We start from the raw sequence: 22,893 nt of genomic DNA on the forward strand, positions 1-22,893 counted from the left end.
TTTGCAGGACAGTATGTTTATGTGTGTAATGTGTGTTGGAGAGTGGACGGTGGCTGGGGAGGGCATAAGTGAATGGCTGTGCTATTGCATCCTCCCAGGAGACCTCTAAAACGCACGCGCACACATACACACACACTCACGCACACACAAACACACACACATAGAGAGAGAGAGAGAGAGAGAGTACCTTAGCAGCTCCTCCTTCATCCCCAGAAAACTCCCATCTCTGCCATACCTCTACATCCTCGGACCGCCCCTCAACTAAAGTCAGCACACACACTCTCTCCTCAGGCAGACACACCGAGGGACGGTGGTGTGTGAGGAGGATCTGTGCGTATTTACGCTCAGAGTGTGTGTGTATGCGTCCGGGAAGCGTTGAAGAGCCCGCGGCGCGCAGACAAGACAGGAGTGCAGGACCCGGCAGAAAGTGATAAGCCTTCAGAGAGGCGGAGGAGGTGGAGGAGTAAGAAGATCCACCGGGAAGCTCGGTCAATTGGCTTTGATTTGTCCACCTCCACACGCATCTCTCCCGGCTCACGTTTACGCGCGGCTGAGAGAGAAAGCGCACAGGTTGGTTTAGAAGAAGGGTCCGATTGAGCTCGAGCGGCTCCAGAGATTTGACCTTATATCATTTTTATTTTAGCATCCCTCTTTTTTCCCCGTCACCCTGTCCCCTCTGAGTGAGGAGTGGCAGAGGGCGCGGGACGGGACAGCCGGGTGACGGATCGCGGAGCTGCGCGCCTCCCCGGTGCCTGACCCACTGGATGCGGGATGATGGATTAACAGACATCTCCGGACCCTGCCGCCTTTTCTTTTTTCCTTTCTTTTCCACCAACCCTGTCCACCTCGGGATTATTTCAGCTCACATCGACCTCCCCTCCATCCTTCTCGAGATGACCGAGGAATGTGTTCTGCGGTGCGTCCTGATGCTCTGCTGTGCGCTCCTCTCCGCCAACGCCAGTAACTGGCTGTAAGTTGGACTCCACGCCGCCTCTCTCACCCTGATCCTGATTTCAGAGTGCGCACCACACTCACTCCTCTCCATCTCCAATCTTATAGCATTCACCTGTTCTCTTTCTCCTCCTCATCTTCACAGCCTCCTCCTCCTCTGTCCCTCCAGCTTGGTGGTCGCTCAGGTTAATTGTTAACTATCCAAACACACTCACACACACTCCCTCATGCAGGTCTCTTTCTGTCTCCCCCAGACTTAATAACTTACCAACACCGCTACATCCCCCATTACACAAGTGAGAAAGCACATGTTCTTTTTAGAAAGGCGCAGGTCTCCTTAAAGCTAAATTTCCTTCATTGAAAAAGGACATTGCACCCTGCAGGTAATATATATATTCATATCATATATAATGGCAGGTGGAATTATGACTATAATATTCGCGTGCAGCCTGCAGGAAACAGCATATAAAGTTAAGTGACTAAGTTTTTCTTTCACACTGATATCTTTCTGCTCACATTTGAGAGGAGATGCTCTTTGGAATCGGATCAGTAAATGTTAGTAATGGTGCAGTAGAGAGATTTGAGATTGTTTAGTGGAGGCTGTGAAACTTAATGTGCTAATGTTCTTGTAAATGGCAATAAAAATGTGAAAACTAACAGTGAAGAGTTCCCAGAGCAATAAAACCTCTGCCCTGCATCCTTCACAATCCTACAACTCTAAATCTTATGGTTTTGTCAACACTGATGTTATTTTCAAGAGAAAGAATAAAGAAAGAATTAATACAGTCATTATTAGGGAGGTTTGGGATAGTTCAGCTGCATGTCAGCTAAAAGAACTCCATGTAAAAACTGTGTCTTAGTCTTACAATAGTTTTGAAATGCTTAGTGTACTATTACATAAAATAGAAGTTTATAGTCAGTTATTAAATCCTGCAGGTGAACGCAAAACATTTACATGACCTTAAGACAATATCATAAGGATATCCCTGCAGATTAGAAATAATATCAAACTACATGGTCAGAAAAAGCCTTAATTTCATAGTGGAGGATGTTGGAATAGTCAGACTGCAGGGTAACTCTGAGCCTGTAGCTGAGCTGCACAGTGCCACCTCTTCCTGGGGCCGGTCGGTCGGGTCGCATGTGTGTGCCTGCTCTCCCAGCAGCCTGTGGGAGGTGGCCAGGTGGGTTTCTGCATTCCTCCGCAGGCTCCACTCCATTTTGCACTGCCATTCATTCCTCTCGGCTTCTGCTAATTTACAAGCCTCGCTCATCACTCAGGGAGGACCCTCCTCAGGTGATACGAGTTATACCTGACGCTGGTACAGTTACTGCACACTCACCTACTCTTAGAATCTTACGACTGAAGTGTCTGCTTTGCCGACAGTGACTGCATGTTGACTTTTGTATTTGCATTTAATTTCCTTGTGTTAATCCATGTGTAATAGTCATAATAGTTTCACCCCAGCCTGCCATGTTTACATCGGCTGAGCGCTGCAGACGGCCTAACCGACATTGTTGACAGATTCACCAAAATAAGTCAAATCAAGGCCATGCCAAACAGCAGTGCCTACCTCACTGAGTGCAGAGGTAATTGTGCTGTTCAGGGCTGAAGGCGTGGTGACAGCAGCGCAGAGCAGGCATGTACAGGCAAGCTGCCGAGCTGCCAGTCCGCTCTACGGGGTTGCACTGTTGAGGACTGTAAATCTGAGTCCTCAGCACCTTAGTCTCACCTTCACGCTGCTGTCAATACACTCAGGGTCGCAGGATGAAGAGCACTTAGATTACTGCTGTATACAAGCAGTAAGAGATTGAACTGTACAACATGCATTGAGTAAGTCACTGCACATTCAGAGAAGTTTACCACAACACCACTTGATTGGAAACAGCAACATGGGTGTTCATTTCAAGTGTGATACACATGGGGGTATGCTCTCTATTTGTCTTCATGAGCCACCCGCTCACTGCGGCGTCATGTACTTATCTCGTACTCTAGCTCACTGTGGATGACATACTCCAATGAAATGATGTGAGGGCATCAAGGGATCGTGAGACAAGTAAAAGATCCTCTCCTACTTAGGAGCACAAGGGGTCAGGGGTCCCTGGGCCAGTGCCTGATGGACCTGTTCTGTAATTCATCTGAGGGTAGGAGGAGTGTCCATCTACATGACTGAGGCTGTTTTTAATGCATTTTATCATTTCATGTGTTCAGATTAGATTTGTATTGCGTTTATAACAAAACAGTGGTTGCTTTTGGTATTTATGTTTATTTACCTAAAAACTGTTTCAGTACTATAGAGAACGTAGCCATGGCATTGGAAAAAAGTTTGGTGCTGACATCATTACTCTTCTTCATGTTTCTATCCACTGTAGACGTTGTGTTGTGGTTCATACTATTTTGTTTCTGTGTTGCAATTATTTGCGAAAGTGATGACTTTACGACCACACAAAAAAATAGCAAAAAAAAATTCTGGTTGTCTGAATCCTTTCAGGGTTTTGGTTTATATATAATCAGTATTTATTAATCATGCAATTCTCAGAAGATTAATAATAATTACAAATGATGAACAGCGGCCCTCATGCTGTTGTATGCGAAAACTAAATATATATTTGACAGAAGTCCACTGTTTCATCTGAGCTGCTCGTGCTTCACATTAAACTGCAGCCTGGCCTGGACCTTTACCTTTTGACTGGCACCTTCAGCACCTTTACAATCACTTTGCCAAATCTCGGTGGCTGCTGAGTCACGTTCAGTGTGCCGCTGCTGAAAAGGGATTTCAGTGCTACTTTTCATTAGTTTGTCTGTCATCGCCCACCTCCTCAGCCTCTGACTCTGCACTGACTGCTTCTGCTGCACCTGCACGCTGCTCCAGGTCTGCGTATCTGTCTTTTTGTTCATTTTTGTTTTTGATGGAATATATAAATCGCATCGCCCTCAGCAATGGCAAAAAGTCAGTAATTACCAGGCTGGGTGCAGAACAATGGCAACCAGTTGCAATGCAGCACATGCACACAGCTGTTAGCCATAGAATAACTTGACAGTAATATTTTGCAAATTCCAAAAGACAACATCAATTGTTCCAGCGAACTTTGTTGCATTTCTGCCTTGTTTTTCCAAGCATGAACAAATTGGACCGACATCTTCAGGGCAAGAATTTAGCAAAGGAGACACTTTCAATAGACAATGTTTTGACAATGGAAAAGTACATCAGCTTGTTTGTTGCCCAGCATTTAAATGGTTTGTTTCTTTGTAGCTAACATTACTTGTTAATGTAAACTGCGACTGCTGATATTATCATGTATTCTTTTAAGTTCGGGAGATAACACATTTCTCTTTTTGATCTCAAACTGAAAAAGTTTGGGGAACCACTGTCTATAGGGAACTAGTTAAGGGATCACCAACCTGATTACAATTCCTTCCGAGGTGGGCATGAATGCAATAGCTGTCAAGACATTTCATCTTGTGGGGATCATTAATCTACAAAATTAAATCGGACACTCATGCTTCTCTGAGGATGAATAGAAATCATTTTGATCCTCTGACTTGAGTGACATCATCAAATTTCCATTTTTCCAATACTTTGGCCGAACAACATTTCATTTAGCAGACATTAGTATGCAGACACATTAAATAAGATGGTTAACATTATACCTGATTAATATCAACATCAGTAGCAGTCACACAAGTCATGGTGGATATATTCATGTTCAGCTCAAGCAAGCATGGCTTTAAACTCTCTCTACCTTTCTACCATAATTACTGTTTACTCACTATTTTTGACTGAATCAGTTGGTTCAGAAGTTATTTAAAATGTTGAGATGTACTTCAAAAGATCTCAGATACTGACCTGAGTGTAGTTGTAAATCATTTCGCTCACCACTCCTGTGGTAAAAGAAGGATTACATCTGGCATGTGTCTAAAGAAAAGACAGAAAACAAGAGGCCTTGCTCGTCTTCATTTATTTGTTTAGTTAAACTGTCATGAATCTGCTCTGCAGAGAGGATTAGAAACCTCAGATGTTTGTTCAGGAAAGCTCGTCTCTTTTAAAACCTAGAAAGAGTCGAGTGTTTGCTTTTCAAACACTTCACTTTCAGTAGGGAACAGTGAGTTCAAGTTTGGATGCCATGTGCTGCTGTCAACATGAAGCAAGAGATACCAGTGTGGAGATGACTATGATTGGAAAATCATATATTATCACCAAATGTTCTGGTTTATGTTAAATATTGCTTTGCTATTCCTGGTGTCATGGTTGTGTTATCACCCGACAACGAGGCTGGCAATAAAATAGAGTTGCATTAGGTCATTTATTGAACCCCAAATAACATCAGAATAATTCAACATAACCGTGAGGTGTATCAATAGGACAGGCGACAATTGTGTGTGCAATGAGTTTGGCGTACAATTGTGTGTGCAATGAGTTTGGCGTATAGGGTGTTGTATGGTGTAACAAACCAAAGAGACAAAGGAGGAAGGTTGGGGACAATGCCGAGGGAGAAAGAGAGAGAGGAAGGCGGACCAAAATGGTCGTTCTTCATGTTTGAGAGGCTCGGCCCAGATGCTGCAGGTCCAAGCAAACAGTCCTCTCCACCTCGCAGAGGACAAACACAGCAGAGAGAGGGTTGTCACAGTTATCGTCAAAGTCCATTTATGTAAAGCAGGAATAAGACACACACAAACACTGGTCTTTTCTTTCTTTCTGTGTCCCTCTCTTTGTCTTTCAGTTTCTTTGTGAGTGTGTAAGTGCATGTGATCATATATTGTCTGCTTGTCTCCTGGACAACCTAAAGAGATGGCAGCTGATGGGTAACCAGAGAAAGCAGAGCCCTTGGGTATGCGGTACTTCCGGTAAAAGCTGGCGCCTCGTACACACACACGTACACACACATGAATGTGGTAAAGCTGCGGCATGTTATTTCGAGAACTCTTGTCACCAGAGCGTGCGTACAATTATCGTGACACGCTTGGAGCCACAGGGAATCACTCAGGGTGACCAGATTAAGGCCAGGACAGCTCGGGGCTGACGAGGAAACATCAGGGTTGCTGAAAGATGAGAGACAGAAATGAACACACAGAGGTGCACAGGGTTTTTAGGAGACACTACACCGGGCTGTGAACAGCTGATTGAATTCCTAAATGTATACTGAATGCATTGGCTAGACAGCAACTACAGTCACCTTTCTTACAAATGTTTCAAAATATCTCAATCATAGCATCTGCAAATACATGGGAGGGGGAGTTTTGCATGTGGTGAAAGTGTCAGGTGAAGGTCAGTGCTACTGACTAGGCCTGTATGTCAATATGGTCGGCAGTTACAGAACTGTTGAGAGTGACACATAACTCGTGGAGGTACTAAATCTATCAATTACTGCAACTCAGTCAAATCAGACTCAACACAGAAACTTGAAGGGCACAAACCTCCACCAAGGATGATGCCATTTTAAAGCAGTGTTTCCCGAGAGACATCACTTACTTTTTGTTTTGCTCTGTTTCTGTATTGTACAGCTGTGTGAAGTACTATTATGTCCATAAAGTTGTCACTGTCCATACAGACTGTCAGACCTCATAGTTTCATCTGCAGTTGTGCATGATACGATGTAGTTCTGACTCTCAGACGAGAACTTGTCTTTCGATCTTTAGCCTGTATACTTCACTTTCCGTCACTCGGAAACTGCTGCACTACAGAACAATGTTTGTGCGCATGCACGTCCACCCCACTACCGCCATAGGTTGAATTCATTCTGTGAGAAACGCAGCAAGGAAAGTGAAAAAAACTTTCAGTATACACCCATTTTTTTAGATTCACCAACATTTACTGGGTTCTTTCCTGACTCACACTGCATCCTTCCACCAAGTTTCATGATAATCTGTCAAGTAGTTGTTGTGTAATTCTACTAACACACAAAGGAAAAGTCAAATATAACCTCTTCAACAATATACACAGTTTTTGTGTAACCTCTCATTTTGACCTTTATAAAGCTGTTTTCAATCTATCAAAGTAATCAAGTGATTGTTTATCAATAGGAACACTGCACACAGGAAGTGCTAATAACTAATTCAGTGTAATTTAATGTTGTTAATTTTTAATATTTTGCCAAAATGTGAACACAATTATTCAAATTATGATTAAAAACATGGAGCTGAAGTTGTAGCTCGCAGCTCGCTCATAGAATCTGTGGCAACAGTATCTCAGTATTGTCTGTGTGGGGCTCACAGTGGCAGACTTTTAAAATCCCTACGTCCCTGTCCAGGGTAATACCCCCTAATTATCACAGCAAGAGCTAACTGAGCATTAGGAACTTGTAAGGGCATTTAATGTGGTGTTCAATGCTTCACTTTAGTCTGCAAACAAAAAGTCAAAATGTAAAACCTGAGGATTCTGTTCAGGCGAGGTACCAAAAAAGTGAGAAGCATGCTGAAATGAATCCTAACCTTGTGCACAGAGAGTTCTTTATACATACAAACTTGTGCACAACACATAAGTTACACATGTGTGTTAACTGTGTAAACAGTAATCAGGAGGGGTAAATGCTGCATGTTCAAGCCTGCCCACTGTGCATGACTGATTTCAACTTCACAAGCAAGCTTATCTTGTTATCAATTGTGATCAAAAAATGGATTTGAAAATAATACAACCATGAATTCATTGAATTCAGATATGGATGCAACTTACTTTTGATTCAGTTTACAACTTTATGAATTTTTGAATCCACATTTTCAACGTAAGAGATCAAATCATTGGTCTTGTAGTGACTTGTCTAATATCTCGTGTATTATCCAGCTCACATGCAGTTTGCTTCAGTGTCATTGCAAAGTCTTAAACTTGTAAAATTTTTCAAATTTCCAATTGCATGGATCATACCTCTCCTAATTTATTAATATACAAATTATTTGAATCTCATTCTCATCTTGTAGCTCATTGACTTTTAAAAGGCCATTATCAAAAATGTAGCTTACCACACATTTGCCAAAAGGACAGGAGCATTTGTAATTCATTCTAGGCATGGTTATGCTCTCATCAATGTAATAACATCGACACCCATTTTTGGCAAACAAGCTGGGACAAGCTGTCTGTATCTGTGTAAGAGAGAAGATCTTGTGAGCTGTTGGTGGAGACCAAAGCATGAGCTAATGTATTTAGTTTTTGTAAATGTAAGTTTCTAAATAATCAATGTTAAGCCTCTGTTTCTAATCATCAATATGCCATTAACTGTAAATAGCTGGTGTCTTAAACTGTTGGACATTTGAAAACTTTGCTTATTCATTCAATGTTATTTTTGTCCCTTGTCTGACATATAGTACAATTGGCCTACAAACTACTTAATATCACAAAACTGACTTAATGGGTCAGAGAGATCAACGTCCACTGGAAACTGATTGACCACTTACAGTCTTACTGATCGGTGACTTAGATGCTGGTTAATAACAGATTACTTTCAACCTGTCTTTTGGTTTGTCAATCTACCAGCAGATCTGGACATGCTACTAATGCTGGATGTTGTACAGACATGCATGGAGTCCAGAAGATGCATCATACTGACTTTAGTGATCCTATCTTTTCCTCTTGCCTCACCATGATGTTGCATTTGTGTTTTGTAGTTTAACATCCTCATGATTCCTTTACTGACTTGACATGCAGCCATTAGATTTTCAAAATTTCCATTTGTTAAATACTTTTTGGATTTGATTTGTAACAATAATAAACCGAATGATGCCAGAGCACTTAGTGTAACTTTCGACTATTAGTCTTGTGTAGAAAGGCTGAAATGGCAAAATATCACGTGAAAAATCCAAAGACATGTTTCAGCGTTCTAGAAAATACATTGAAAACTAAGGGTGGACACCTGCTAGCGGATGATGTTTCACAGAAATGCAGAGAGCTGCACCAAAGCTATTATGATCACACATGTCGATAATCTTTGTCCAACCAACCCCAACAACACACGTCCACCACCATGCCACTTAGGTGCTGCTTTTAGCCATGTTTAGCAATCCAGCTGAGTTTACCTTCAAACCCAAACGGTCACAGGTACATAGCACAGCAATCAGCAGCAGCCAAGTCCTGCATTTAGAAACAATCAGCTGTTCACAGCTATTGTTTCCTGAAAGCTACAGACAGCGCTGGTTACATCACCTGAAATACAATAGAAAGTAGAACAAAGAATCACAGGACAGTTGGATGAGGCTGGTGCTCACGTACATTATAGTGACACACGTGGACTTAAATACACACACACACACACACACACACACACACACACACTAATTGGTTCCTAGTCGTTTGGGGCACCAGCGCTTACACCAAGCAGTAGGTTAATTTCATGGCTTTTAGGGCCTCTTTTCCCAAATGTGTGTGTTTGTGTGTGTGTGTCTGTGCGAGTGTGTGTGTGTGTGTGTGTGTGTGTGTGTGTGTGTGTGTGTGTGTGAGTGTGGGTTGTGGTATTGGCAGAGCATGTTATTTTTAGGGGGAAATGAGCTCTAGTGGAGCCAGCAGAATTAAAAATACACTCTGACACGTGTGGGCACACACACACACACACACACACACACACACAACCACACAAGTGCTGGCAGACACACACACAATATAAGTGTTGATTGAACTCATCAGGTAGTTTTTATTTTCTCCATTAACTCTTTCCCGTCTCATTCCTCCCTGCCTCCTCTCCTTTTTCTCTTCTGCACTGTCGGACTTTACGTGATTCCCTGCGTCCTTTTTCCATTTTCTCCCCCTCCCTCTTTCTTATCTTTCATTCTTTCCATTCGAGGTACTGTCTCCCTCCTACATTTATTGTAACTGTCCCTGAATACAGAAAGAAAAAGGCTATTTTGAGTGTAATGACTCAAAATTAGATCCACCTAGTCTTTCAATACAATGACCTGCCCACCCATTATTACCACCACCGCCCTCAGATTTGGGAACCATTGACTGAACGTCACCAAAGCTTTGTTGTTTTTTGGATGTTTTGGTTAATTCTCAGTGAGATATCCATCTGTTGAATGGTTTGTGCGTTTCAAAGCACACATTATCTATAGAAAACATACATTTTTGAACTATAGTTTTGATATTCCCATCATCTTTAACATGACATCAACAGCATTGCAATCAAGATAAAGGGTCATTCTAAACTGCAGCCGTTCCCACATCCACCACATTAATGCCTTTGTGTTTATGTTAAGGTGTTTACATGTATTCAACTATGAGCGACAAGTATCAAACAATTTCCTCTAAAAGTCAAGCTCGAGCACCGGCATGCTCTCCAGATAATCTCCAGAGCAAATGTCTGAGGGAGAGGCTCTGGAGTTTCTGCTGAGTTTTTCCTGCTTGCCCTCAAGTGAAAACTAGAATGTCTGAAAGAACCGATGAGAAAACACAGCAGGAGATCCCCACAGACAGGATTCACCAGGAGCAAGTGGGTGTGTCAATGGTGTTTCTAATGTGAGAGACGCAATAATGAAAAAACTAAAAGAATGCAAACATCTCAGGATGAAAAGGCACTGCCTCACACGTAGAAGACAAAGATATCAAGCAAGCTTTTGGTGATAAGTGCTGATGCAGGTGTCAATGTGCTGTAAACAAAAATCTGTGATCTCAGCAGCGAAATTTCTAACTTTATACATCCTGCATGCTGCACGACCCCTGATGTGAACGGGCGAAGAATCTCCAACTGCATTGTTCATGTGTAAAAAGGTAAACTCCGGAGAAAGTCCAGGCCCAGTTCTGAGGACATTCACCGGAGTTCATGTCTGAAAATGACTATAGCATGAAGCTGATGTGCTGTTTAGGTGGTTAATGGCTCTTCTTAATGCAGTGATACACTGTTTTAATGGACATGTGTTTTCTGTCAATTGGCACCACAGAGCGATGTGTGTAATAAGGACATACATTACAGTGAATTTGTGACAAATATGGCAAAAACATTGGATCTGATTTTCAGAGATCAAGGGTCAAGGTGTCAGTAGCAGGACAGGAGCTCACTGACAGTGGACTTGACTCAGGTTCAAAGGTCAGTCTCATATTTGTTGGTCAACAGCGGTCACTAAGAGCCATGTTTGTTTTCTTTGCAGCTGTGCTTTTTCTTAGTCTTCAGGAATATATGATCATGAATGGTGTCAGTACAAGGACAGTACAAGGTGAAGAAAATCCAAGTATTTTATATTTTATCGTTTTTTCCCCACCTGCTACTTTGGAAGGAAAAATAACAGCAGCATGAATGGTCTGAATTACAGACCACAACTTTTTAAAAGTCACAGACCTTTAAAAACTAATAAACACACGTTCAATTCAGAAAACTGATCAAGATAAATTGATAATGTTTCTTTTTTAACCACATATTTGTATTTAAGAACTTAACCAGTACGTTATTCACATTGACATGCAATGGGCAGCTGGAAGACACTTTTCAGGAATAAGGTGAACGCTGTATAAAGTCTTTCCTCAACTGCCAACACACTGACGTCTAAAACTGTTCTCTAGAGTGAGATATCTACAGGTAAACTGGGAGAATAGTGCCCTCTAGAGGTCACAACATGTCTTACATACAGTAGGTGTCCACTGCAGACGGGACAGGGAGGGTTAGCTCAGGTCACACCAGCATTTATCTTTACTTGAAGTCTCCTGCAGCCTCTCTGCTGGCAGCGCTGAATCTGAAGCTTTATTGTTTGTGGTTGTGAAACTGAGCTGTCGCTTCATTTCAGTTTAATTCTCCTCATGGCAGTTTGTTGGTCTGAAACTAAAGAAAAATATTGTGCCTCAAGTAAAACCTCGACTGTAACTTGTTGTTGCAGCGTTGCCTGCAGTTCTGTTGGTTCCTTTAAGAGCCGTGCAGCTCAGTAGAAAAGACGTTTCTTAGACTCTTTCTTGCAGCTCTGCTCCTTGCATTTCCAATCCATGCTATATTTACCTGTCAGTGTGTACCTCCGCTGTGTGCTCAGTGCTGGAAAGGCAAACACCAGGATATTTTCATATAAATACACATTAGAGATGATGGAGGCAGAGAGTGAGCTACAGTTTGTGAGCATTTGTGTCCCTTTGTGCGTGTGTGTGTGTGTTTACTGTCATGCAGATGCATCCAGCTTCCTTACGTCCTCTCCCCTGTTTGTTCCTTTTCTGCACTGCTCTTCCTTTATAGTTAAAGATGTAAAAATATTTTTATAAGCAATATATTCAATGTTGAATTGAGAGAGTTTCAACCCAGAGTTGCGGAAAATTGATTGGTCAGATACATTTCAGCCAGAATGAGTGTTTTATGGGAGTAAGGTATAGGAAGGGTGCATGGGACTTAACCTTGAACTACATAAAAATAGAAAACAGTGGATTGTATAAGGTTGAGGTATCTTAACTACTGACCTAGATTTCCCTAGAATTGACAGAATTAGAAAAGGAATATCTACAAATCCAAAGATAAAAAATTAGGAAATTCTTAAATTTCATTAAGAAGCCAAAAATTCATTTTTTTTAATTTATTGTCTTAAAAAAATACATTTTTGGAAACATACATGAGTAATGAATAATGCCAATTCCATTCAATGTGAGGTTGCTATTCTTAATACAAAACCACCCCAAAAATAGTTTCACTCCAGTTTTTATACCTCAGTCCAGTTTAGAAAATGAGTAACATGTTTATTACAGAGCATAAAGGATGCACATGGATCTTCTCTCAGGCAGAGCTATGCAAGATGTTTCCACTCTTTATGCTCAGCTAAGCTAACTTTCTGCAAGAAATTCATTTCCAGGAAATGTCAACAAAAACTGAGCTTGTGGTGATAGTATGTGCAACAAAATAGGCCATATCTAAGATTCAGCTCCTTCTCTGTCTTCATTCAAAATGAAGCTGAGTTTAGATTGTTTTGTTACGTATGACTTAACTATGATTTGACCATTAAAATTGTTGATTTATTTCTTGTTTTGATCAACTAAAACATGAATCCAGCACTCTTACACTGAAGCACCTAATCTGATAATAACTATTTGAATTGAAAATGCAGTAATTCATATTTAGAAAGGTTAAAAGCTGATATATGCGTTTTATCCTTCGTTTTCTTGTCTGCAGATAAGAACGTGCGTCATAGTGTCTCCTCTGCTTGAAATTATCTCGCATTTTCAGTTTTAGCCTCCCTTGAGTCTGTGGGGGGCTCAGGGTGGGAGGTACGGAGCATTCCACCTGGACACTAGTGTGTTCGCAGGCCGCTGTGTGTTTGTGTTGCATTACACATGGCAGCCTTCACAACATGACTGGCTCCACTGGGCTTAGGCCCCTGGGATTTAAGCACGCAACCACCAGAGGCTAGAGAGAGAAGAGGGAGAGGAATGAAGATGAGATGTGGTATGATGCATGTGTGTGTGGGTGCGTGTGTGTGTGTTGCTCTGTCCTTCTACGGTTTGACTCCTGTGTCTCTGCGTTGAGGTGTTTTGTTAACCTCGTCTCTGGGAAGTGAAGGGTACACACAGTAGAATGAGCAGATAAAACGAGACAGGGCAGCAAACTCTCACACACACTCGCTCAAGGCCTGCACTAGACTTTTCCCACGCATGTATATACACACACGCAGGAACATCACCTGAATAACAGCTTATCCGATGTTTATTAAATGTTTCCAGGGTGAATGTCAGGCCAGTGGGATGCTGTGTGTGTGTCTTTTTGTGTGTGTGGTGCTGCCCGTCGGTGGAGCAGCTCTCTGTTGTTGTCGCGTATTTTCTGTCTGATGCTCTCCCAGCTGGATGCCTCAGCCCGAACGCAGTGCCCTGCCCAGGGCTACGCCAAACAACAAAGGGGGATCAAACATCCCACATGGCTTTGATGAAAGCCTCACAACTGCAGTGGAGTAAATCAGTGCAGGGCAGAGCTGAGCTGGAAGGGGGGGGGCATGAGGGGGACCTGTTGAGAAATAACCTCATAGATAGTGAAGCCTGTTTTGAACCTCTTTTCATTTTCTGGTTTTCTGTTCAAAGAGAGTCGGAGTCACGCTGTTGTTCCTCTAAAATTGTGAAACTGAATTGACTGTGTGATCCAAACTGTTTGTAAATGATGTTTGGTTACATATTTTGTTACATGTGACATTACATTGGCATCCTTGCAACGAATGAACGAGACTCCTCTGTTAAATCTGCACGGATTGATTTTTCTGACCTTGTGGGAGCAGAAGAACGAGCTGAAAACACAGCCGTACTTTCATGAAGAATATGTTAAAAAAACAGTGTAACACGCTCGTGCCACCGCGGGCTCCTCGTCACAGAAGATGCAAGTCAGCAGTCGGTTAACTTAACTTAATTTCTTTTCACACACATATACACATGCATATCTCAGTGTTCGTTAGCTGCGCTTCTCCGGGTTGCCTACAGCCTCTCCTCGTGTGTGTGTGTGTGTCGTGTCCAAGCATGCTACTGATGATATAAGGTGGGGAGAGAGTCATTAGCCAATGCAGTACACCTGTACACAATCAGACTCTCTCCCTGAGCCACCTGCCCTCTCTCTCCCTCCTGCCACCGACACTAACCACCCCCCACTACCACAAACAGTTATCCATTTATACAAGAAATACACAGCAAAAAAACATTCCATTGTTTTACTTAATTTGCTTCCATCCACCTGATCCTTTTGTTTCTATTTTTGGTCTCCACCAGTTCCTTAAGGGAAATACCTGGCTGTTTAGCTGCCAAATGACCCACTATGTTTAGCAGCTAGTCTTTTATTGGGTAGTGTAGTGCCCTTATCAGAGCCAGTCAAGTTTTTTTTTTTTGCAATCCACCAAACAGTCTGCAAAGGTGAGGGAAACTACAGCAATCCTTCACACATCAGTCACTTAATGCTAATGAATGGATTTCCAGACATGAAGATATTGCAGACACTCTGAGGAATATTAATGATAATGACGCCTCAGTGGTGGTCAACGTTACGAGCGAGTGAGGTCACCAACAAGGGTGGATGTGAGCGGATGTGGCTGAGATGAGGTGGAGTGGGAGAGAGCGGGGTTATCACAGCGATGAGTGTTAAATACTGACACTGTCTGGATGGGAAGAGAAGAAGGCAGCCATCAAAGAGGCGGGGAGAAAGAGAGGAGAGATTATCTGGGCTGTTGAGAGGAGGAGATGAAAGGGTGAATGGAGGGGAGGAGCTGTTTGACCTGTGTGAGGATGATATACTAATTATACTACAACATCATGCACTAACGCTAGACGTCCAGTACTTCTGTCCTGTTAGCAACCAGACTCAGGAGGGTTCACAGAGCTGAGATGTAGCTACCAGCTGGACCTTTGAAGATAAATAATCGGGATGTCATGCAGAAATGCTCATACCTATCAACCATGTGCTCTGGTGTAAAACACTGCTGCTAAGACCACTGTCAATAATCTGACGGCAGAATCCTTTGCTGTCTGGATCTGTGTCAGGGTTTGATAGAGATGGGCAGACAGGGCTTCACTGAGGTATGTGTGGTCTTGGGAAACTCATAACCTGAGTACCAGAAAACAAGCCTGAGAAAAACATGTCTACTTGTACTTGCAACAGCCTAAAAGTTAATTTTGCTGGAATTTGTTTTTATTAAGTGCCATTTGATATTCAAAACCTGCCTATTGTACGCAGGATCCTACTTGTTTTCCCATGTGTTCTGTGATTTTTAGATCGTGATTAAACAATCTGAAAACATGAATTAATACTATTTTGTGATAAAAATATAGGAATACGTCTAAATATTCAAATGAGAAAAATCTAAATGGCAACTAATTTCCACTTTTTACAGTGCAACTTGTGGTAAGTTTCTTTGAATCAAGTGCATAGAATAATGTCTGTCAGGTGAGGAATTATCACCTCTCTCTTTGTTTTAGAAAAACTTACTGGACTTACAGACTCAACATGTGTTTAAATGACGTCGTCAGACACTTTGCAGTGTAGACAGTACATAATCAGGGCTGCTCCCTCTGTGGGACACTCACTGAAGAAAACCTATTTCTGTAGGGTGCAGCTGGCCGACGAGATATGAGACTGAAGTGAGGTGAGGTGGATGTGTGAGGGTCAAGGCATCCAGACCAATGCCATTTTCTCAGATTATGATATCTGCCTGACCTGGAGGTGGTGTGTGTGATAAACCACTTTCCCTCCTCTCAGTGTCCTCAGTACCAGACATTTACCCAAAACATTCCCACAACCTCATGGGAACAAACTCTCCTCTCCTGTCGTCCAATTTAACCACCGTGGTTTGAAACGAAACATTAAATGTGGGGGTAACTTGTTGAAATCATGTGTGTGTCTTAGAATTTACCTCTTGAACCTGCAGAGATCAGACTCGGTCATTTCAACATCTCCTACTTGTACTTTAAAGTCCCCTGTGAATAACATTCTTTTTACTTTTAAAATATTAAAAAAGGTCCTTTTGTGTGCTTTTCTTTTTCTGCCAGGTACTTGGCCAAGCTGTCGTCAGTGGGAAGCATCAGGGATGAGGAGACGTGCGAGAGGTTACGAGGCCTCATCCAGAGACAGGTTCACACCTTTAACTACTGACAATTATGATTCAAACATGATAACTCTGTGTCCATGGTTCTTTTCATGCATCCTGGTTACCCAATTAACACAAACGCTCAAACATGGCGGGACTCATTGCACTGCCTGTAGAGGCTTTTCTTAGAAAAGCAGATTCACCTGTGTTTAGTTCGACAGCCCATTCATGGCAGAGACCTGTCCTTTTCAAATAGATGATGTCTTTACAATATGGCTGAACAAAAGCTTTCACATGTGGAGGGTTGCAATGGTGCACCAAGTGGAGCGGGCATGCATCGAAAAGTTTAGATTTTGTTGTTGCAACTAGTTCCTGTTGACCAAAGCATGGAACATAATACAATTCCGATTAAATCTCTAGATTTTGTGAGTTCAAAGGTGAAACAGTGGAAAATAGGTTAGGTTTCTGCAAAATTAAAGCTAAATTAACTAACGCTAACTGGAGACTCCAGAGCAAACAACTCACTGTCTCAGCTAATAAAAGAAGCTTTTTAGCCTGTGAATCAGCCACAGCCATGTCTTCCAAGAGCTAAAACTGTCTTGAAGTCTCGCAGACCAGAAGCGTGTTGACGTGACTGACATCTCTGAACTCGTACCCCTGTCTTTGGCCTTCTCTGAGGCTCGCACAAAATATTTGGAGAAAAATATCTGCACTGTTGCCAAGCTGTTCAGTGAGTCACACACATCTTTGACAGCACATCCCCACATTAAGATCTATTTCGTGGCATATTTCAACAAAAAACTTTGAAATTAAATAACTGATTAATAATAGCAGCAGGAAATACAACTTTCAGATGGTTGAGGAAAAGGTGAAAATTGAAAATCACTGTTGCAAAGATTGAGTCTATAGATGAGCTGTGATAACACATCATTTAGTATCTGTAATTCATATGAGGACAATATTTATTCAGGTACTAGGAGGGATCGCATCATACTTCAACATTACATTCAAAGAGAAGGATTAAATGTGTAAAATAATACCCTGAAGCAGAATTTGACGTGTCATGTACATGCTGATAAACGCCTGGAAACAAATATGCTTCTTTGAGACTTTCAAGCCATTAAAAGTCTTATCTTTCAATCTTGTGTATTTGATACCAACACATCAGTGTCTAAATTCATTTCTTTAGTTTCACGTAGCAACTGTGTGTTTCTGCTCCAGGTTCAGATCTGTAAGCGCAGTGTGGAGGTGATGGATGCGGTGCGTCGTGGAGCCCAGCTGGCGATAGATGAGTGTCAGTTTCAGTTTCGGAACCGTCGATGGAACTGTTCCACGCTCGAGACAATGCCTGTGTTTGGCAAAGTGGTCACCCAGGGTAAGATTACACACTGCAGTGATTCCTCACTATAGAGAACCAATCAGTTAACTTAAATATATACAAAATATTTTAACATGACTCATGTCAGTTTAAAATATTGCAACAACTTTTAGTTTGGTTCCATTTGTGGTTTAACCTCCTCCTGTCCGTTAAAGTCTGGGCTCCCTCCCTTGGACTTGAATATACCCTTTATCTGTACATACACGACTCTTTTTCAAATCCAGAGTGAGAAGCTCCTTTCAGTTCCATGGTCAAACAATATGACTGTGTTTGTGCATGTGTGTGTCTGCTAGGCACCCGTGAGGCAGCCTTTGTGTATGCCATCTCAGCAGCCAGTGTGGCGTTTGCGGTCACGAGGGCCTGCAGCAGCGGAGAGCTGGAAAAATGTGGCTGTGACCACAATGTACATGGAGTCAGTCCAGAAGGTAGGTCTCTCCCTCTCTCTCTCTCCCTCTCTCGCTCACACACACACACACACACACACACACACACGTACACACACACACACACGCACACACACACACACACACACACACACACACACACACACACACACACACACACACACAGTTCTCATTTTATGTTGAAAAGACCTGACAGTAATAATGTAATGTTCGTAATAATGCCATCTTCTCTACATGTGTGTGTATAGACAGATCTTTTACAGCATCAGTAAAGTAATAATATTTTTTCTGTAAAACGTAATATATATACTACCAATGTAAAAGTGTAGTGATTATACAATGTTTTTAACGGGGAGGAAAGAGCCACTCAGAAAACCACTCTGTCTCTATTTGAAAATTGTGTCCCAGGGTTCCAGTGGTCGGGCTGCAGCGACAACATTGCGTATGGTGTGGCCTTTTCTCAGTCCTTTGTGGATGTGAGAGAGAGGAGTAAAGGCCAGTCGTCCAGTCGGGCTCTCATGAACCTGCACAACAATGAGGCTGGACGAAAGGTAACTCACTGCTCTTCCAAGAAAATCAGCCTGTTTGTAGAACACTGCACGTCATCAAGTATTAGAGGAAAATGTTTTCAGAAGTTGCAGGGAAAAAGTTTTTGACCTTGACATAGTTTGTTGTGTGTGTTACATAAGAGTCTGGGAGTTTACAATAGAATCAACACAAAGAGAAATGAAAACCGAGTCGGGTATATTGAAGTCTTTTGGAGAAAGTCCTGTTAAGTTTTAAGTCGTTTTAGTAAAGGCCAATTTATATGAGACAGTTGCAAGTCCAGACTCAGGTTATCTAAGATAAATCCAAGTCAGGTTTTTTAGCAAAGTTCAAGTCAAGATTCAAACAATATAAGTTGAGTCTTATTTAAGTTCAGTCCAAATCAAATCTCAACGAAGCAAAGTTCAAGTCAAGTTAAAAATCTTCAAGTGAAAATTTCCTGTTGGTCCCTGAATGTTGCCCAGTAAAATGAAAATGAAAATATTCAAACCTTTCATTTCACAGCTGTAATGGTGAGTTTTACAAAACTGAGAACACATCTTTTATAATAAATAATAGACCTAAACAATCTTTAGTAAGGATGTCAAGAGACTTAATACATGATTTGAGATTAATTAATCTTATGTAACATCAATATGTGATGTGGAAGTTTTTAGAGACTCTGAAATATGTCTCACAGCAGTTAAGTCAAAAGCAAGTCCCAGTCCGTATTTGTCTGACCCATGTCCAAGTCTCATGTCCACAGCTCTGGTAGCAGTGCAAAACCCTGTTATAGTTGTTACAGTAAGAACAAGAGTTTGTTTTCGAGAGATGGATGCTGGCAGTGGTCTGGAGCACCACCTCTTTACAGATATTACTCATCAGCATCATCTTATTATCAGCTAACCTGAGGTTCTTTGGCTTCTCTGCAGGCCATCCTGTCCCACATGCGTGTGGAGTGCAAATGTCACGGTGTCTCAGGCTCCTGTGAGGTGAAGACCTGCTGGAAAGCCATGCCGCCATTCCGCAAGGTGGGCAACATCATCAAGGAGAAGTTTGACGGCGCCACTGAGGTGGAGCAGCGCAAGGTGGGCACCACCAAAGTCCTGGTGCCTCGTAACTCCCAATTCAAACCTCACACGGACGAAGACCTGGTCTACCTGGACCCCAGTCCAGATTTCTGCGACTACGACCCACGCACGCCGGGTATGCTGGGCACGGTGGGCCGCCAGTGTAACAGAACGTCAAAGGCCATTGACGGCTGCGAGCTGATGTGCTGCGGCCGCGGCTTCCAGACACAGGAGGTGGAGGTGGTGGACAGGTGCAGCTGCAAGTTCCACTGGTGCTGTTACGTCAAATGCAAACAGTGCCGCAAAATGGTGGAGATGCACACCTGCCGGTGATGGAATCGGGAGCGTAGAAGGCACTGCTGATGGACAAAACAAACGCCCCCACACGATTTCTCAATTAACAAGGCTTGAGGGAGCAAGGAGGACTTGTGAAGCTCCTTCTTCCCCTGACCGAACCCCCCCACCCCGCTCGCCTACTACTGGTCAGAGGTCAAAGGTCATTCTATTCATTTCATGCCACCATGTATGGATATGGGTAGTTTATGCATGGGATTTCCTACAAAGCTACAGAGGCAGATTGTTTCTTCTCAAGTAGAGAGCATCTTTCACTTTCAGTCCCCCTCCCTCACTCTCATATTTGATTTGTGATTGATGCTTATTATTTTTGTAATGTTTAACTTATTTGTTGAGACTGACGGGGGGTGGACCTAGGAGGAGGGGACAGATGAGCGGAGATAAGGGACAAACTGGACCCATGGGTGGGCAGGTGGACGGGTGGGATTAAGGGGTGGGGTCAAGAGGAGTGATATTTGCCCTCTCCTTGCTGCTGCTGCTTCGGTGACTCATTTCATGGATGTCAAAAAAAGGGAGACGCCAAGTCTGTCAGAGGACTTGAACAACAAAGAGGAGCATGTCGTGGATGGACTTTCTGCGATTTGCATCCTCGGTGTAACATGGCTGTGCCGCGCTGGGGTTCAGTTGCTGTTAGGTCAATATTTTACCCCCTGCAATGCCCTGATGCTGCTCCACTCACACACACATACACACACACACACACACACACTCTATCTCTCTTTCCTGGAGGATGATGATGTTGATGATGAAAATGATGATGATGATGATGATGAACAGGTGAAAGCCACTGTCCGCTCCTTTCTTTCTGTCTTTTCTGTCGGCCAGTAGCACTGACAGGTGATGGGCATCAGACACAAAACACTCACACACTTCACTAAAACCAACTCCAAAACACCCCTGTATTCATCCATCGCTGCTACCTGCAACAGGAAACCAGAAACCTTGTACTGAAACAGATTCCAGATCAGATCTAAAATGAACATCGTGTTGTGAAAATGTTGCGTGCCCATTTGGATTGATTTAGATCTTGGCCTCCTCCTGGACCCGCCATCTGCCAGATGTTAGTTGGCTTAACGCAAACACAAGTAAACACACAGCAACGTGCATGCACCAGCAAACACACAGTGTAAACACACACAAAGGGGTCTGAGAGGGCTGCCGAGCATGTTCACCATGCATGATGACTGAAGCACTTTCTCTCCAAGCGCACATAGAGCTCTCGCCCCACAACAAGCATCCAACCACATATTCACTGTTTCTATCTCTATTTCTCTGACACACACAAACACACACACACACACACACAGTTTCTCAAGCCACTGTCAGGACTCTCTTGTTGTCTTGTACCACCACCATAAAGCCAAGCTTCCTATAATAACGTGCTATCATTATAGATACATACTGTAGATCTGTAAAGACTTATACACTGAAGAAGACTATACTGCCTATGAATGTATGTTAATACGGAATATATGCTGTGTCAAAAATGACTGGTGTGCATTCTTTCTAAAGAAACTACGTGTCATGTGTGTGTTTATGTGTGTGTGTGTGTGTGTGTGTGTGTGAGAGAGAGAGTGAGAGTGAAAGAATGCCACAAAAACGATGATGCCCAGAAGGAAAGAAAGAACATGAGAGGACAGAAAGATGGAAAGTGAAAGAGCAGATTCTATTCCACCACCAGACCCTGAAAAACACACACACACACACACACACACACACACACACACACACACACACACACACACACACACACACATAAACACACACATGCACACTCAGACACACACACACAGCCTTGCTGACAGACATACACATATTTCAATAAAATCGTCCATTTCCCGTGCCTTTCAGCTGCGTTATTATGTGACCACAGCATGCACTGTGTGTGTGTGTGTGTGTGTGTGTGTGTGTGTGTGTGTGTATATGTGTGCATGTGCGTGCTGTTTGTGTGAGGTACATTACACCCTGAGGTCCTTCCCTGCACCCCTGACACCTATAAACACAATCTCCTCACATACAGTATATCAAGCATCGTTAGAGGGACGTGTTTCCCGCGGCGCTGGGAACCTGGTCGTCTGGTTTTGGGGAAGAACCAGGGCGGCCGCTTGGGTTTCAGTGAGCGCCTGATTGGGTTTGGGCTGAAGAGGGAACAGAGGCAGGAACACCGGGCTAGAACAGGGATTACAGTGAAATGCAGACCACATGGCACAAGCTTTTTCCCTCCTCTTGTCTCTATCAATAGAATACTGCCCCCCCACCACACACACACACACACACACACACACACACACACACACACACACACACACACACACACACAGGCTTTCCTGCTCTTTCTCCTGCAATATCTTTGACTTACGCTGGTTCCAGTCTGCTCCCCGTCTGCATAAAGTGTAACTCTAACCGCTCTCGGCCTACGATGGCGAGGATCTGTGCTTCATTAGGCTGCCATGATGGCCTAGATGAGATGGGTGGTGGTGGCCACACTGATTGGGAATGTCTGTGGGCTTGTGTGTGTGTGTGTGTGTGTGCAGTCTGTCAGACAGTCAGTCAGATAACTCTAATGCCTCTTGTGGTTTGCGGTGGTTGTAGTGGAGACAAGAGGCTGACAGCAGGGTTTTACCACTTAGTGTGTGTGCGAGTGTGTATAAATTAACATGCTACAAATATGGTTTTATGAAGGACGATACATATATTTGTGGAATGAAACTACTCTCAGCTCATTTTTTGTTAATACCTAACATCTACGCAGACTCCTCACAGGGAAAAACATCCCACAGACAC

General features: G+C 42.9%; 1 protein-coding gene across 3 annotated transcripts; it reads left to right on the top strand.

Annotated features, from left to right (window-relative positions):
* Nucleotides 1-261: 261 nt before the first annotated feature.
* On the top strand, nucleotides 262-21,599 carry wnt4 (wingless-type MMTV integration site family, member 4). 3 transcript variants are annotated; one of them, XM_069513200.1, is made up of 7 exons: nucleotides 263-570; nucleotides 644-970; nucleotides 16,341-16,422; nucleotides 17,600-17,753; nucleotides 18,050-18,181; nucleotides 18,569-18,711; nucleotides 19,618-21,599. In XM_069513200.1, exons 2-7 carry the CDS (start codon nucleotides 765-767, stop codon nucleotides 20,086-20,088), a joined length of 1,188 nt encoding a protein of 395 aa, XP_069369301.1. In that variant the 5' UTR covers nucleotides 263-570; nucleotides 644-764; the 3' UTR covers nucleotides 20,089-21,599. The 3 variants fall into 3 exon arrangements, with proteins under 3 accessions (XP_019942616.1, XP_069369301.1, XP_069369309.1); XM_020087057.2 differs by having other exon boundaries at nucleotides 262-970; XM_069513208.1 differs by lacking the exons at nucleotides 263-570; nucleotides 644-970 and adding an exon at nucleotides 13,204-13,272.
* The last annotated feature ends 1,294 nt before the right edge of the window (nucleotides 21,600-22,893 follow it).

Source organism: Paralichthys olivaceus, chromosome 2 (genome assembly GCF_024713975.1).
Source record: "Paralichthys olivaceus isolate ysfri-2021 chromosome 2, ASM2471397v2, whole genome shotgun sequence".
Taxonomy (NCBI): domain Eukaryota; kingdom Metazoa; phylum Chordata; class Actinopteri; order Pleuronectiformes; family Paralichthyidae; genus Paralichthys; species Paralichthys olivaceus.